General features: G+C 44.1%; 1 protein-coding gene across 6 annotated transcripts; it reads right to left on the bottom strand.

The window, feature by feature from the left end:
• Positions 1 to 3,510: 3,510 nt before the first annotated feature.
• RTP4 (receptor transporter protein 4) lies at positions 3,511 to 12,406 on the bottom strand. Of its 6 annotated transcripts, none has more exons than XM_059687335.1 (7): positions 12,182 to 12,406; positions 10,952 to 10,993; positions 10,640 to 10,850; positions 10,265 to 10,343; positions 9,455 to 9,564; positions 7,965 to 8,168; positions 3,511 to 4,841 (listed from the first exon to the last, which is right to left on the bottom strand). In XM_059687335.1, the coding sequence occupies exons 6-7, from the start codon at positions 8,141 to 8,143 to the stop codon at positions 3,749 to 3,751; spliced, it is 1,272 nt and encodes a 423-aa protein (XP_059543318.1). In that variant the 5' UTR covers positions 8,144 to 8,168; positions 9,455 to 9,564; positions 10,265 to 10,343; positions 10,640 to 10,850; positions 10,952 to 10,993; positions 12,182 to 12,406; the 3' UTR covers positions 3,511 to 3,748. The 6 variants fall into 6 exon arrangements, with proteins under 6 accessions (XP_059543318.1, XP_059543319.1, XP_059543321.1 ...); XM_059687336.1 differs by lacking the exon at positions 9,455 to 9,564 and adding an exon at positions 8,918 to 9,134; XM_059687338.1 differs by lacking the exon at positions 9,455 to 9,564 and adding an exon at positions 9,008 to 9,134.
• Positions 12,407 to 12,858: the final 452 nt, after the last annotated feature.

The raw sequence follows: 12,858 nt of genomic DNA, 5'->3' as shown, positions 1-12,858 counted from the left end.
ATATCAAAATATGGTGATGCTAGAGATACATATAATGACCTAGGTTCTGAAAGGCCCATCCTATCTAATAATAGACAAACATGGTAATTGACTGTACCTTCACTACGCCTCCCATTGGCTAATCAGCATGATATGCAAATTAATCACCAATAAAGATGGCGGTTAATTTGCATACATAGGCTCCAAGCATCAGAGGGAATACTGAAGGCGAGCCAGAGCAGTGAAGATGGAAGACTGAAGGCGGCTTTGTCCAGAGCCGCGAAGAAGGAAGACTGAAGGCAGCTTGGCCAGAGCCACGAAGATGGAAGACTGAAGGCGACTCCAGCTGGAGGGAAGGCCTGGGTTCCGGGTGCCGGAGGAAAACCTGTGCCAGCAGCCAGGAGAAGGGAAGGCCTATTGCACAAATCTCTTCGTGCAATAGGCCTCTAGTTAAGTTATAAGGCTGAACACAAATCATCAGAATATGGAAGTGTTGTATCCAGATTGAGAATAAGTCAAGGGTGGAGAATACAAATCTGGGTGAACTGGTGGCCCAGCCCCCATGCTGACCACCACTGGTACACCAGCTAGCAGAGGAAGGAAAAAGCCAATGTTGGTTCCCCAGTAGTTTTTGTGGTGAAAGCTGAAAAGAGACTGTGGCTGCATTCCAGTCTCAATTATGGGTGGTATATACATTATATCCCTCTCATTCTGAAGGAGATAGTAATTCATCTTCACTAGAATCACTATTCCAGATATGGGTTTGTAGGACTTCAGCTAGCATGAATTTCCAAGGGCTTATGGAGTACTTATTTGATCCACAAACCCAGGACCCCACATGTTAGGGATTGAATTGTGTCCCCTCAAAATTTATCGGTTGAAGTGCTAACTCTTAATAACACGGAATGTGACCTTATTTGGAAATAGGATTATTTAAGATGCAACTAGTTAAGATGAGTACATACTGGAGTAGGGTGGGCTCCTAATCCAATATGACCTGTATCCTTATAACAGGGGGGAGTTTAGAACTCAGACATACACATGTGAAGAATGACATGTGAACACAAAGAAGAGATCAGGGTAGTGCTTCCACAAGCAAAGGAACTCCAAAGATTGCCCACAAACCACCAGAAGCTAGGTGAGAGGCCTGGAACAGATTCTCTCTCACAGCCCTAGTAAACTAATATATCTCATTAAATAAATGAGCAAATTTGTAGCAAAAGAGTTACAGCAGAGGTGATAGGCTATGAGATTTTTCTGGTCTTATCAAATATAGCATCACCCAGAAGTTGCCAACCTGAGAAATGAGTGATATAGCCTCTTAAAGTTGCAGCTATGGTACAGCTTGGAAATGCTATCTTGTGAAATGAGTCATCACCTACCAGGATGTAGTATACATCCCAAATCAATGACCATCATATGGTCTGCCCCCTATAGATGAAATATATAGGTCTGGAATTCAAGAGGTGAAAGTAGGAGTGACCCTGTTTACCACCACTCATCTTAAATCAGTTGCCATTTTTGTGTCTACCACAGCCACAACTCAAGGTTCTGCAGGTCTGGAGATCCTGATGGGGAATGCTTCCATGAAGGAACTCAGCAAGAATCCCATGGCCTGCTATGACTGGTCTTTTCAGAGATCTTTTGCCAAGAGATAAATAGGCAAGAAAAAGAGTGACTCTCCTGATCATCAAAGGAATGAATAATGTGAGTAGGAAGAATATATTTACATGGTGTGGGTAAGAAGAATATATTTGGCACCCAAGTGTTCCACTGGGGCATCTCTTGATACTTTACATCTCTTAATAATTTTGAGAGTGGATGGACAAATGCAGATGCCACAAACTGAGAAAAGCCTTATAACTGAGGGCTCAAACTCAAGGTTGAAGGTCTGGATAACCTCATTAGTTAAGCCACCTAAACAGAGGTGCCAGGGTAAGGAGAATCAAAAATGTGTAGTAAAGGGAGATCATGCGTATCCAGTTGCCAATCCAAGACCAGATGCAGTTTGGAGCAGGGGTGGGGGTTTAGGGGTGGGGGGTGGTGTGTGTGTGTGTGTGTGTGTGTGTGTGTGTGTGTGAGTGATTCGTTTGCCCACTACGTTTCTCTCTTGCATGCTTTTTCAGGGGGGAAAAAAATCCTGGATGATGTTTTCCCAGATGCAGTGAACTTTTTATACCAAGCAACTAGATTCAAGCGGTTTAAGATGTGGATTGCAGTGGAGGCTGTGGTGTGCTGCCCAGATCCCTCCTTCAGAACTAGCTTCTGGGAGCATTGCCTGCTGACAGCTTGTCGCTGAGACTCTCCCAAGGTAGATGCCTCCAGTCACAGGTAGATGCCACACCTGAGATTGTCCCAGAGGATCATATCCATTTTTTTCATAAATACTATGCCTTCTATTATCTTTCTGAGATATAAAAAAAAGTTTTGCTTTTTATATATTTTCTATTACCCTTGAATCTTTTCCTTTTTTCTGATTTTCTTTTTTTTTACTTTTTTTTCTTTTTCCTTTTTTTTTTTTTTTTTTTTTTTGCCTTCACATTAGGGGATTCATCAAATATTCGATATTCCCCTGGCTATATGTCCAAATGCAAATGCAAAACATTAAAAATCTGACTGGAGACTCTGTGGGGTTTTAGCTATTTGAGGTGGCCAGTCCATTGGAGGAATCTCCACATGACCTCCCATTTCACTATATGCATTTTTTTTCTGAAAGAGGTATCATTCATTCTCTTGTGTATTTGAGGGGTAGGATGTAAGGCTAGCTCCTAGGTTTGGTAGTGGCTCAGGGAGTCCCACTAGTCAGCATGTAGACTTTCACCATCTTTCTGATTGCTGGGTGGCATTCCTTGCCTTAGCTGTGCCTGAGTCCCGGAGTCCAGAGTCCATCTGTGTCAATGTCTTCAGAGTGTAAACCCTCATCCTCTCAGGAGTAAGTTAAGAATGGTTACCAGGCACATGGAAATGGGGGAAAGAAACTTGGTAGATAGGCTTTCAGCCAGTCCTCCTACTTCAGCCTTCCACGGTCCCACTTTCAGATCTTCTTGTTTCCTACAGTTTTTGAGCCCTTCTGAAGTCAAGTCGCATAAATTGCTTTTCATTTCAGTTTTCCCTTGCCTAACTTCTATTTCAGATCTCTCCACTCTACTAAGTCACTTGCCTATCACTAGTCCATCAGTTTTCTAGCTTCAACCCATTCTCTTTGCCCTGCGTATTGGTGTCTTTTTTTCCCCTTTTACTGTCAGTGGTGTTTCAAAAGAGATCAGAGGAAAACACTAGTACATGTGTTTAATCCTCTATATTCAGCCTATAGAATAACTTTCTATTTTGTTTGTTTTTAGGGAAGAAATACTTTATTTCACCATAAGATAGAAGAGTGACCTTTATCATCATTTTTCCCCATGAGCCTTTATCCCCTCTATGCTCTCTTCCACCTCCACCCTGTCCCCCTGAATAACTTTCTAATAACACTCATGACCCTGAGTCCTTGTGAAGATACAGTCTATATATATTGATACCAATGAGTGAATGAGTGAGTAAATGAACACCTTTTAGTCATTTAACAAATATTTATTATTAGAATTATTATCTGCTAGGTCATGTTTTATACTATCTGCAAAGGAAGTACAGGAAACCAGTGCTTAGTCTACAAACTTGACTTTGCCTGGTATCAAAGCAAATTCTTTGTTACATTAAAATGACAGCTAGTTCATTGATTACCATGAAATTAAAACAAGAGGAGAAAACTAGCCTATTTTTATCATTCTATTTAAAAGTATTTAGATGCAACAAAGTTCCACAGATCAGCAACACGGTCACAGCCCCACTTGAATAAGTTATTTATGCCAAAGGAGTCATTTGGTGGTGTTTTGGTAGAGGATCTGTAAAAGCTGTCTGGAGCAGACCCTCTGGGTGAATAACTCTCCTGCCTTCTATAGACACCTTGAGTTCCATTGAAGGTCCCAGATCCATGTGTAGCTGTGGGGGTTACCCTCTGTGTGGGCTGTACGTCTATTTTCTTTGTGGCCTGAAGACCTGGCCCTTGTGTGGCCTGTGAAACTGTCTCCTGTTTAGACTGTTGGCTGACCTGCCTTACAGCCTGAGAATATGTCTTCTGGGGGGTCTGTGGTCCTGTCCCCAGGGCAGACTGTGAATTTGCCCCCTGTGAAGATAATGAGCCTGCTGCTCCTGTGGGCTGTAGGGTTGTCCACCCTGAGGGAAGTGACCCTGATACCTGGATGGGCTGTGACCCTGTTCTACGTGCAGCCTGCTGGTCTGACCCTGGTGTCGGTTGTCGGCTTGTCTCCCGTTTGGGCTGAGAGCTTGCCCCAAGCACTTGGGTTCCAGCAGTGGCATGGCTGGGCCCTGACCTCTTATGCTCATAGGAATCCCCACTCCTTTGAGCCTCCTTTGCCTTAGCTGACTGGTTCATGGCTTGGGCTTGGCTGAATATGTCATCAAAGCTCCCAATCTCCATGTAGGAGAAAGAGGAGTTGGATGGTTTTGTCATGCAGTCTTGTGAGCTCAGTACACAGCAGCCCAGAGCGCAAGCCTCACAATTGGCCATGTCATGGGACCCTTCCAAAGGCAATTCCGGGATCACTGGTATCTCTGAGAACTTCCTGATGCCATTTCCATAGCATCTCTCCCGAATGCGGTACACCAGATTGTTCAAAATCCTCATGGCACTATCGATGGAGAACTCAGGCTTCTCAAATTGAGCCCCGTAACACTTCTGGCACCTCTGAGCAAAGAGCCGCATAAGCACATGGCCCTGGGACTGTCGGGGCTCCAGGTACATATGACACAGGACCTGCACCTTGGCAGAAGCCCAACGTCGCCGGCACGAAGAACACTGGAACCTGCAGACAGAAGGAAGAAACCCATTGTTCTCTCAGCTGATTGTTGACTTGAGGGAAATGGTCCTGCCTTGGTCTTTCAGATCTCTTTCAATTTGAAAAAGTGCATGTAGTATTGACAAATTGACAAATAAAAAATAAAAGGAACTGTGTTTCAAATAAAGCTTTTCCCTGTGACCCACTGAGCTTCCACCCATACATAGTTCCTAGTCTGCCTCTTGACCAGTAAAATATCTCGGGATATTTCAGAAGGAAAATATTTCTGCCATCTGCCAGCAAAATTTGGTCCTCACAATGGTCACAGAAAACTCTTATAAGGTACAGGAATCCCCTATTATCTGTGGGGGATATGTGACCTCCCCACAGTGGATGCTTGAAATCACGGATGGCATCAACCTTATATATACTTTTTTCCCTATACATATATACCTATGATAAAATTTAATTTATAAATTAGGCACAGTAAGAGATTAACAACAATAACTAATAATAAAATAGAACAATTATAAGAATACTCTCCAGTAATTTTTATGTTTTTCAGCCCAAACCTAGTCCTAAATCTGTAAAACCATTCCTTACTTGCAGTAAATGGCTTGGTGTCCCTCTTTTCAGGGATTCCCTTGCTGAAGTCTTTGTACAGGCTCAATGCTTTCTGGCAAAACACATTGCAGTCAATTGGAATACATTTCCTGTTCATGTCTTCCACCCCCAAAGCCAATGCCTTTTCCGTATTAACTTAGCACTTACCATGCACTGCGGCCATAAGTTTTGCAGTCAGAGGTGTGACAGCAAAACCAGCACAAATTTCTTTTTCCTTCCTCACAAGTTCATGGATAGAAGATTCATTTTTATCCTAAGTCATAGCAACCTCAGCATATGGTTTGTTTCTTTCCTTATAAAGTCTAGAAGTTTCACCTTTTCACTTAAAGAAAAAGCACTTGACAACTTCTCTTTGGCATATCTGAATTGTCAGCACCACTGCCCTGCACTTTGGGGCCATTATTAACTAAACAAAGGTACTTGAACAAAAGCACTGCCACACCATGACAGTTGATCTGATAGTCTGGATGGTAGTGGGTGACCAACAGGCAGGGAGCATATATAGTGTGGAGACGCTGGACAACAGGAGGAATCATATCCTGACTGGGTTAGAGTGGGACTTCACAAGATTTTACCACCCTACTCAGAAAGCAAATAATTTAAAACTAATGAATTGTTTAATTCTGGAATTTACATTTAATGTTTTTGGACCGCAGCTGACTGTGGTTAACTAAAACCACAGAAAGTGAAACCGTGCAGAAGGGGGGACTACTGTACCTATTTTGAAGCAGGTACTGTAGCAGGCTTCACAGTGTTATATCATTTGACCTTTTAAGACACCCTCGGACAAGGCATCATTGAGCCTAATATCCAGAAATTAAATCATAAGGGATACACAACTTGCTCAAGAACATACAAGGTAAGTAGAAGTAGAGTCATGTTTTACTCCCTGGCCATTTGAAACCAATCTTGTTTATTTACCTACTATACCACATCACCTCCAATGAGCAACACCGCTGGTCCTGCACCTAGGAAAACAGACTTAGGACCTGGGACCATAATACATAGGTTTTGGTTTTACATCTGGGGGACCTTAGGAAAAAGCACTTCCTTACTCAAAGCCTCAATTTTTATATCCATCAAATAAAAAATATTCATCATAAAATGAGACAGTATATATGAAAACACTTTGTAAACTACAAAATGCTTTTCAAAATCTGGTTGACGTTTTCCCAAACATATGCTGATAAGTTGCTTTTCCCATCTCAGAATGACTATCAAGTCAACTCATCTGAACAAGCTAAGCGCCTTCCTGTTTGGGGGAGTGCCTCAAGGCATTCTGGTTGGTGCAGAAAGGGACACATACTCAGTTCACTGGCTTAAAAAGCAGAGCGGAATGACATACCTGGGCTCAGGCCAGTGCCTTGAAAACTGTTCTGCAGAGCCCCAGAGGTTTCATTTAAATAATGGGTTCTGCCATTAAAAATATTATATATTTTTATATATCACATATGTTCTATAACATATGATATATAAATGTTATTGAAAATGTATTATAAATAAAGTGTATATATATACATATATATATGCATCATCATATGGGAATGGAGAAGGAAACCTTGCTCTGCCTAGGAAGACCAGGAAATGTTTTAAGGAGGAAGTAGCACTTGAGTATGAATAAAGAGATGGGTGGAGATTGGGGGGGGGGGTGGGGCGGGGGGAGAAGAAAAGAACCTGCCAAACAAGCAGAAATCATGGACAAGGGAATGGAAGTCTGAAAGCGCATGGCATGGCTAATAATTCTTAAGGATAGAGCAGAGGAGACCTGAGGCAGGGCAGGGGCAGGCAGGGAAGCAGGATAATAGGTGTGGTGGAAAGTACAGTGAAGGTGCCTGTGAACCATAAAAAATAAAAAATTTTAAAAAAGACCTAATTGTCTAGGTCAGCAATTCTCACCTTCCTGACCTGGGCAAGGAAGTTGGTTCCTGCAACTTGGAGCCTCACTGGAGGTTAAAAAGGGAGATGGCCAGTAAGAGAAAGGCTCTACTTAGGGACTCTAGGGACTAGGATTTGGATGTCCCTCATGAAGCATCATTCCCGTCTATTATCCTCAGACTTTCAGCAAAGCAATATTCAAAGTGATTGCTTGGCATTCATCAATTCTTGGGGCTTTAACAGAAGGCCCCAGTCCCAGGCTGGTACTGAACGGGGCTAGCAGGGCAGCTGCAGCCTGGGGAAACTAGTCAGGACTAATGGGGGAGGTGCAGAAGGTGCTGGATAGAGGAAGTTTGGAACAAATGAGGGGGTGAGGGAATAGGAGGACAGATTAATAGAAAATGGAAGTATTCCTTAGGGAATTGCAGAAATATTTAGGGAGGAAACCTAATAAAAGAAGACACTTCCCAGAGTTAAGCAAAATGGAGGCTTGAAGTCTTATTTAGGTCCCAAAGAACACTGTGACCACAAAAGGATGGGAAGCCTGATGGCATTTATTTTTTTAACAAGCTCTCAAAGGCATCAGTCAATGCTGAGTGGAGCCTCCTTGCCTAGGGAAGCCCACTGCCAAGCCAACTCTCACCCACCTACCTGCCAAATGCTTTCTGCTGGTATTGCTTCCGGCCTTGGGCCACACAGTCTGGCTTAAGAGTCTCATCAAACTTCAGGGTCCATCTGTGCCGGGGTTTCACCTCCTGCATCAGTTCTTGAAACTTCTGCTCCCATTCCCCAACATCCAAAATTGTTTGCTCTTGATGTTTGGAGTTCATGTTTAGCGAGGAGCTTTCCGTTTAACTTGATGCACAAACAAGAGACAAAGGTAGTTTCAGTTTCTATTACAGACGTCACTTGCAGCGTCAGACAGAGTACAAAGAGCAAGCTTTTCTTCTGAGGACAGAGGGCAGCAGAGTTTTGCTAGTTTGTGAACAGGCCTTGCTAAGAGATGCCTGAGCACAGAGCTCTGCTCTACATTCTGGGGGCACCAATAAGTTAGCTTTCTTTTTATTGTTGACAGTATTACAGATGTCCCCCATTTTCCCCCTTTTGCCCACCCCCGCCTTCACCACACTTTTGTCTATCCATGGGCTATGCATATATACTCTTTGGCTAATCTCTTCACTTTCTTTCACCCAGCTCCCCCACCTCCTCCCCTCTGACACTTAGTAAGTCTGTTCATGTATCCATGCCTCTGGTTCTTAGTTAGCTTTTATTTAATTTTTCTCTCATTTCATACCACACAAAACACTATGCTCAGCACTGGGGCAAGTACCATTGACTAAGAAACAGTTCCTACCCCTATAGATGCTCAGACCCTTATGCAGTCCCAGGGGGTGAGTGGGGGAACATGTATCCGACACTTGTCTCATGCACCAGATGAACCCTTACCACAGTCCTCTGCGGGGGATCATTACCAGTATTTTGCAGGTGAGCATCATAGAGAGCTAGGGTACCTTGTTCAAAGCCATCCAGCTAGTCAGCAGAACAGTTGAGACTGAACCCAGCCAGGCCTTTGTAACTCCAACACATACCATGTCTCCACCCACCCTTTTCCCTGAGGAGCAGCTGAAAATGGTGTTTCCAGTCCAGGCTGGCTCTCTAAAGCAGCATTAGAGGGACCATCTTGAAACCCTTACCTCCTGGTTTGGTCTAGTAAAATCTCCTGGGTCCCAGGGCAGGACAGCAGGCTGAATGAAAGGATTATTTAACTCTGCCTTCCACTATGTAAATTATCTCAGGGCAGTATACAACCACCTATGGGAGCTGATAAAAAAACAAAAACAAAAAGGATAGAATCCTCATTCAGGGGTGAGGGATGGAACTAGGTGACCTTTACAGTCGCTTCTAACTCAAAAACTCTGAGATTCTAGTAAGTAAGCGCTGTCTCTTTGAAGTTCAAATTCCAATGGGAGAGATAAGACAAGCAGGACACTTATGTCATTGGAAGCCCCACTACAGTTACTGTGTCCCAGATATGCTCTGCCTGTGGGAAGGTAGAAACACCCTCCCTTTTTTCCTTCCCTCCCAGGACAGTCCATTCTATACATAACTGTACACATGGGGGGCAGCCCTTAGGAATCAACCTGCTCTCTTCCCCTAACCAGTTTTTCTCAGTGGATAGAGCATCAGACTGAAGGATTCAGGTTCAATTCCAGTCACATCAATGTTTCTCTCCCCCTCCTTTCCACTCTCTCTAAAAATCAATGGAAAAATATCCTCAGGTGAGGATTAACAACAACAACAACAACAACAAAAAACTTGCTCTCTTTTCCTCTGATTATTATATGTAAAAAAAAAAAAATGAGACCCAGAGGAAAGAGCTCTCCTGCCCAAGGTCACACAGCAAATTGGTGCCAATACTGGATCAGAACCCATACATTTAATGATTTCCGCACACTGGCCCCAACCATACTCAGGCCCTTTCCCCCACACTTTCTTCTACTTTCTGCTGTATCTAAGACCATTCTTTTTATCCTTTATCTTCAGAGCATGACCACATACCCTGCCTCCTGACTCCTCAAATGGTATTTTCCCCAAAATGTAACCTTGACTGATCCTTTGCACTCCCTGCCCATTGCCCTCAGCCTCTGCTTTGTGTCTTTCCTTTAACATACACAACTGCCCCAGGCCAGCCTGGTCCAAAGGACAGGGAAGGGGGGAGACCATGCGTATGATTTCAGATTTGAGATTTGATGGCAAAGAAGAAGAAAAGGAAATTACGGCCCTTTTAAAACTACACCGGTTCACTATAAGCTACTATTTTTTTTTAATCAAGGCATTGTGACTCCAATATAATAGAATCACAGATTTGCTTTTTTTTGGAAAAGACCTGAAGTAGCATCTTGTGACCCTCCTCCCATGTCACTGAGAACCATAGTGTAGAAGTGACTTACCCAATCATACAGTGTGATGTGGTGACCTCTAGGCTTTTACCAGTGGTTGATGCCTTATCATAGGTTGGTTAAAGTGTTCCTGAAAAGACAATAGGGACAGAGGAAGGATTCCCCAAAGCAACAAAGAACAGGTCAATTCTCTAAGGGGGCCATGGGTAAATTTAGACTTTCAACAGCTCAGAGCTGTAATGAATCTACAGGATAATCTAATTCTGGGATGACAAGTGATGTTCTCTCCTGTTCTTGCCTGAGACTGACCTTGCTAATCAATGCTGAAACCCTTCTCTCTGGGTCTGGGCGTAACTTCAGAACCATTTCATCATGGTACTGGTAGCCATTACCAAGCATTAGTAAATGAAACTTTTTTTGCCATACCTGCAATAGTCCAGCTCCCGTATTTTACAAGTTGCAGAAACCAAAGCCAAGACAGATTTGCAATAACTAGAGCAAAAGTCCAGTTTCGTAATGTTAGGTATGCATCCATTTTCAGAATATCACCTGATCTTTCACAGATAAGTCTAGCACAGAGCTTAACAGGAATTTATGCATGGGGCCTCTAGTTTATTTCTATAATTTTTTGCCATACCTGCAAAAAATTAGCTTGGAGGTGGTAGGAAATGGAGTGACTTGATTTGATTTAAGGAAAAAAACAAGAAACATTCCTTGATGTAGCAAAATTTTACTTACATGTTAAACATCTCTTCAACAGAAAATTTCAAGGTGACTGATCTGGAAAACAATGAGGCTGGATGATTCCTAACCTAAGTCCATTTCTCCCGAGTCAAGGCTTCAGAGTGCAGATAAATACATTCTGGACTAGGAAACATGTCTTTACCTCCCAGACCCTGGAATGACCTCTCTAATAAGTGGCAGAGCCAGGACTCAAATTTCTGATTCCACACTAAGTCCAATGAAAGCATGAGCATGTCTAGAGGAGGAATGGGTTGCTAAAGGCAGGAGGCACAGGGAACTATTGAGACAGGGTCTTCACGCTGCTCCTCCAAAGTTGTGCTCTCTGGGCTGAGGCCCTGAGCACATCAGAAGAACCACTGTTCCAGTTATGACTACCTCTTGGCATAAAGTCAACCTGGAGGAGAAGGGAAGAACTGAGATCACAACATTCTGGAATATAATGGAAAAGGAAGGTCCCACTCACTGCCCCTACAGTGCACAGTACAGATCATCACAACTGCTAACAAAAAGGAACAGAAAAGTCAAGGGAAAGCAGAATTAGACAGTTGTCTTACAAATATCAAAGAAGAGGGGGTTTTGGTCAAGAGGACAGAGTAGGTAGATACTGTACTCACCTCCTCCCATGAACACATCAAAATTATAACTAAATTATAGAACAACCAACCAGGATAACCATCTGAAAACTAGCTGAACAGAAGTCCTATAACTAAGGATATGCAGAGATGCAAAAGGGGCTGGGCCCCATACCCACATGAAGCAGTTGAGGATCTGGAGAGGTTCCCCGTGAGGAGCAAAGGGTCTCAGCCCGGTGCCAAGCTCCCCAGTCGCATCTGGCCGTGAAAATCAGCAGGGAATCCTTTGTCTGTCTGTCCAGGTGAGAGGGCGAGACAGAAGTCTGCTGGAAACTCAGGCTTCCTCTTAAAGGGCCAGTGCACAAAGTTTTGCTCGCAGGCACTCGCCTTGGGTTCTGGGGAAGGGACGGTGGCTGGTGGGGGATGGGGTGCCAGAGACATACAGGGAGAGACTTCCCTGAGTTGTGTGGCTTCCATGCAAGAGCTGGAGGGATGGCTGCCACTGCCTGTGTATTGAATCCTCCTCCCACACAGATAACTGGAGCCATCGTTCCTGTGTTGAGCCCTCTCCCCACACAGCCAAACATAAATCTGCATTATCCTGGTGAACTCTATTAGCTCCACACTGACGGCTCCCTGAGACCCCACTCACCAACTTGCCCAAGGTCCAGGCTCTTTCGATGGCACTCAGCCTGGGCCCACGTTGAAATGTTTCTTTAAAAACTCCAGTCAAGCTTGATGGATGCCAAACATAAAGGCCAAAACTGAATTGTTTGGCTTCAGTGTGAGGGCTACAGGGGCAGCCGCCATTGTCCCTGTGCTGAACTCTCCCACTGCACAGCCAAACCTGATTCTACATTAGCCTGGTGAGCTCTATTAGCTCCATGATGATGACTCCCCAAGGCCCTCCCTCACCCAACTCATGCTCCACCCAAGGCTCTATCAGTGGCTGAGACTTGTGGGCAGCTGTCTAGGTGGAGACAGGTCTGACTTGCCCCAGGCCTGGAATTGAAGGCAGTCAGCTTTGGTTGTCACTGCAGCCCCTCCTACATGCAACCAGGTCCAGCACAGGCAGCTTCCAACTGTGGATTGTTTCGCAGTTCCTAACAGGTAGCCCCGGGGCCAGTCTCAGGCAGCATTTGATGTTGAACTGCACTAGGGTCCCTCCCAAGAAGTATGTAGGTGGACTCAGAGAGCAGAATTGTCACTGAAGAATCCATGCCAGGCAGAGAGGTATATTCCTATCACACCTGCTATCTAACCCTCAGCCCTACTGTCCCCAGGGACTCACATACAACTTCTGCCTTGAGAGCCAAAGACCCTGTAGGA

The sequence above is a fragment of the Myotis daubentonii genome, chromosome 3 (genome assembly GCF_963259705.1).
Source record: "Myotis daubentonii chromosome 3, mMyoDau2.1, whole genome shotgun sequence".
NCBI lineage: Eukaryota > Metazoa > Chordata > Mammalia > Chiroptera > Vespertilionidae > Myotis > Myotis daubentonii.
The sequence above is the reverse complement of the archived record's forward strand: the minus strand, read 5'-3'. Positions and strand labels throughout refer to the sequence as shown.

What these genes read in the sequence shown, in the direction of transcription:
- RTP4 (XM_059687335.1), bottom strand. Translation starts at nt 8,143, where the DNA reads ATGAACTCCAAACATCAAGAGCAAACAATTTTGGATGTTGGGGAATGG. An exon ending in CAGCAGAAAGCATTTGGCAG is followed by an intron (nt 4,842 to 7,964) that starts GTAGGTGGGTGA and finishes TTCTGTCTGCAG; the next exon opens with GTTCCAGTGTTCTTCGTGCC.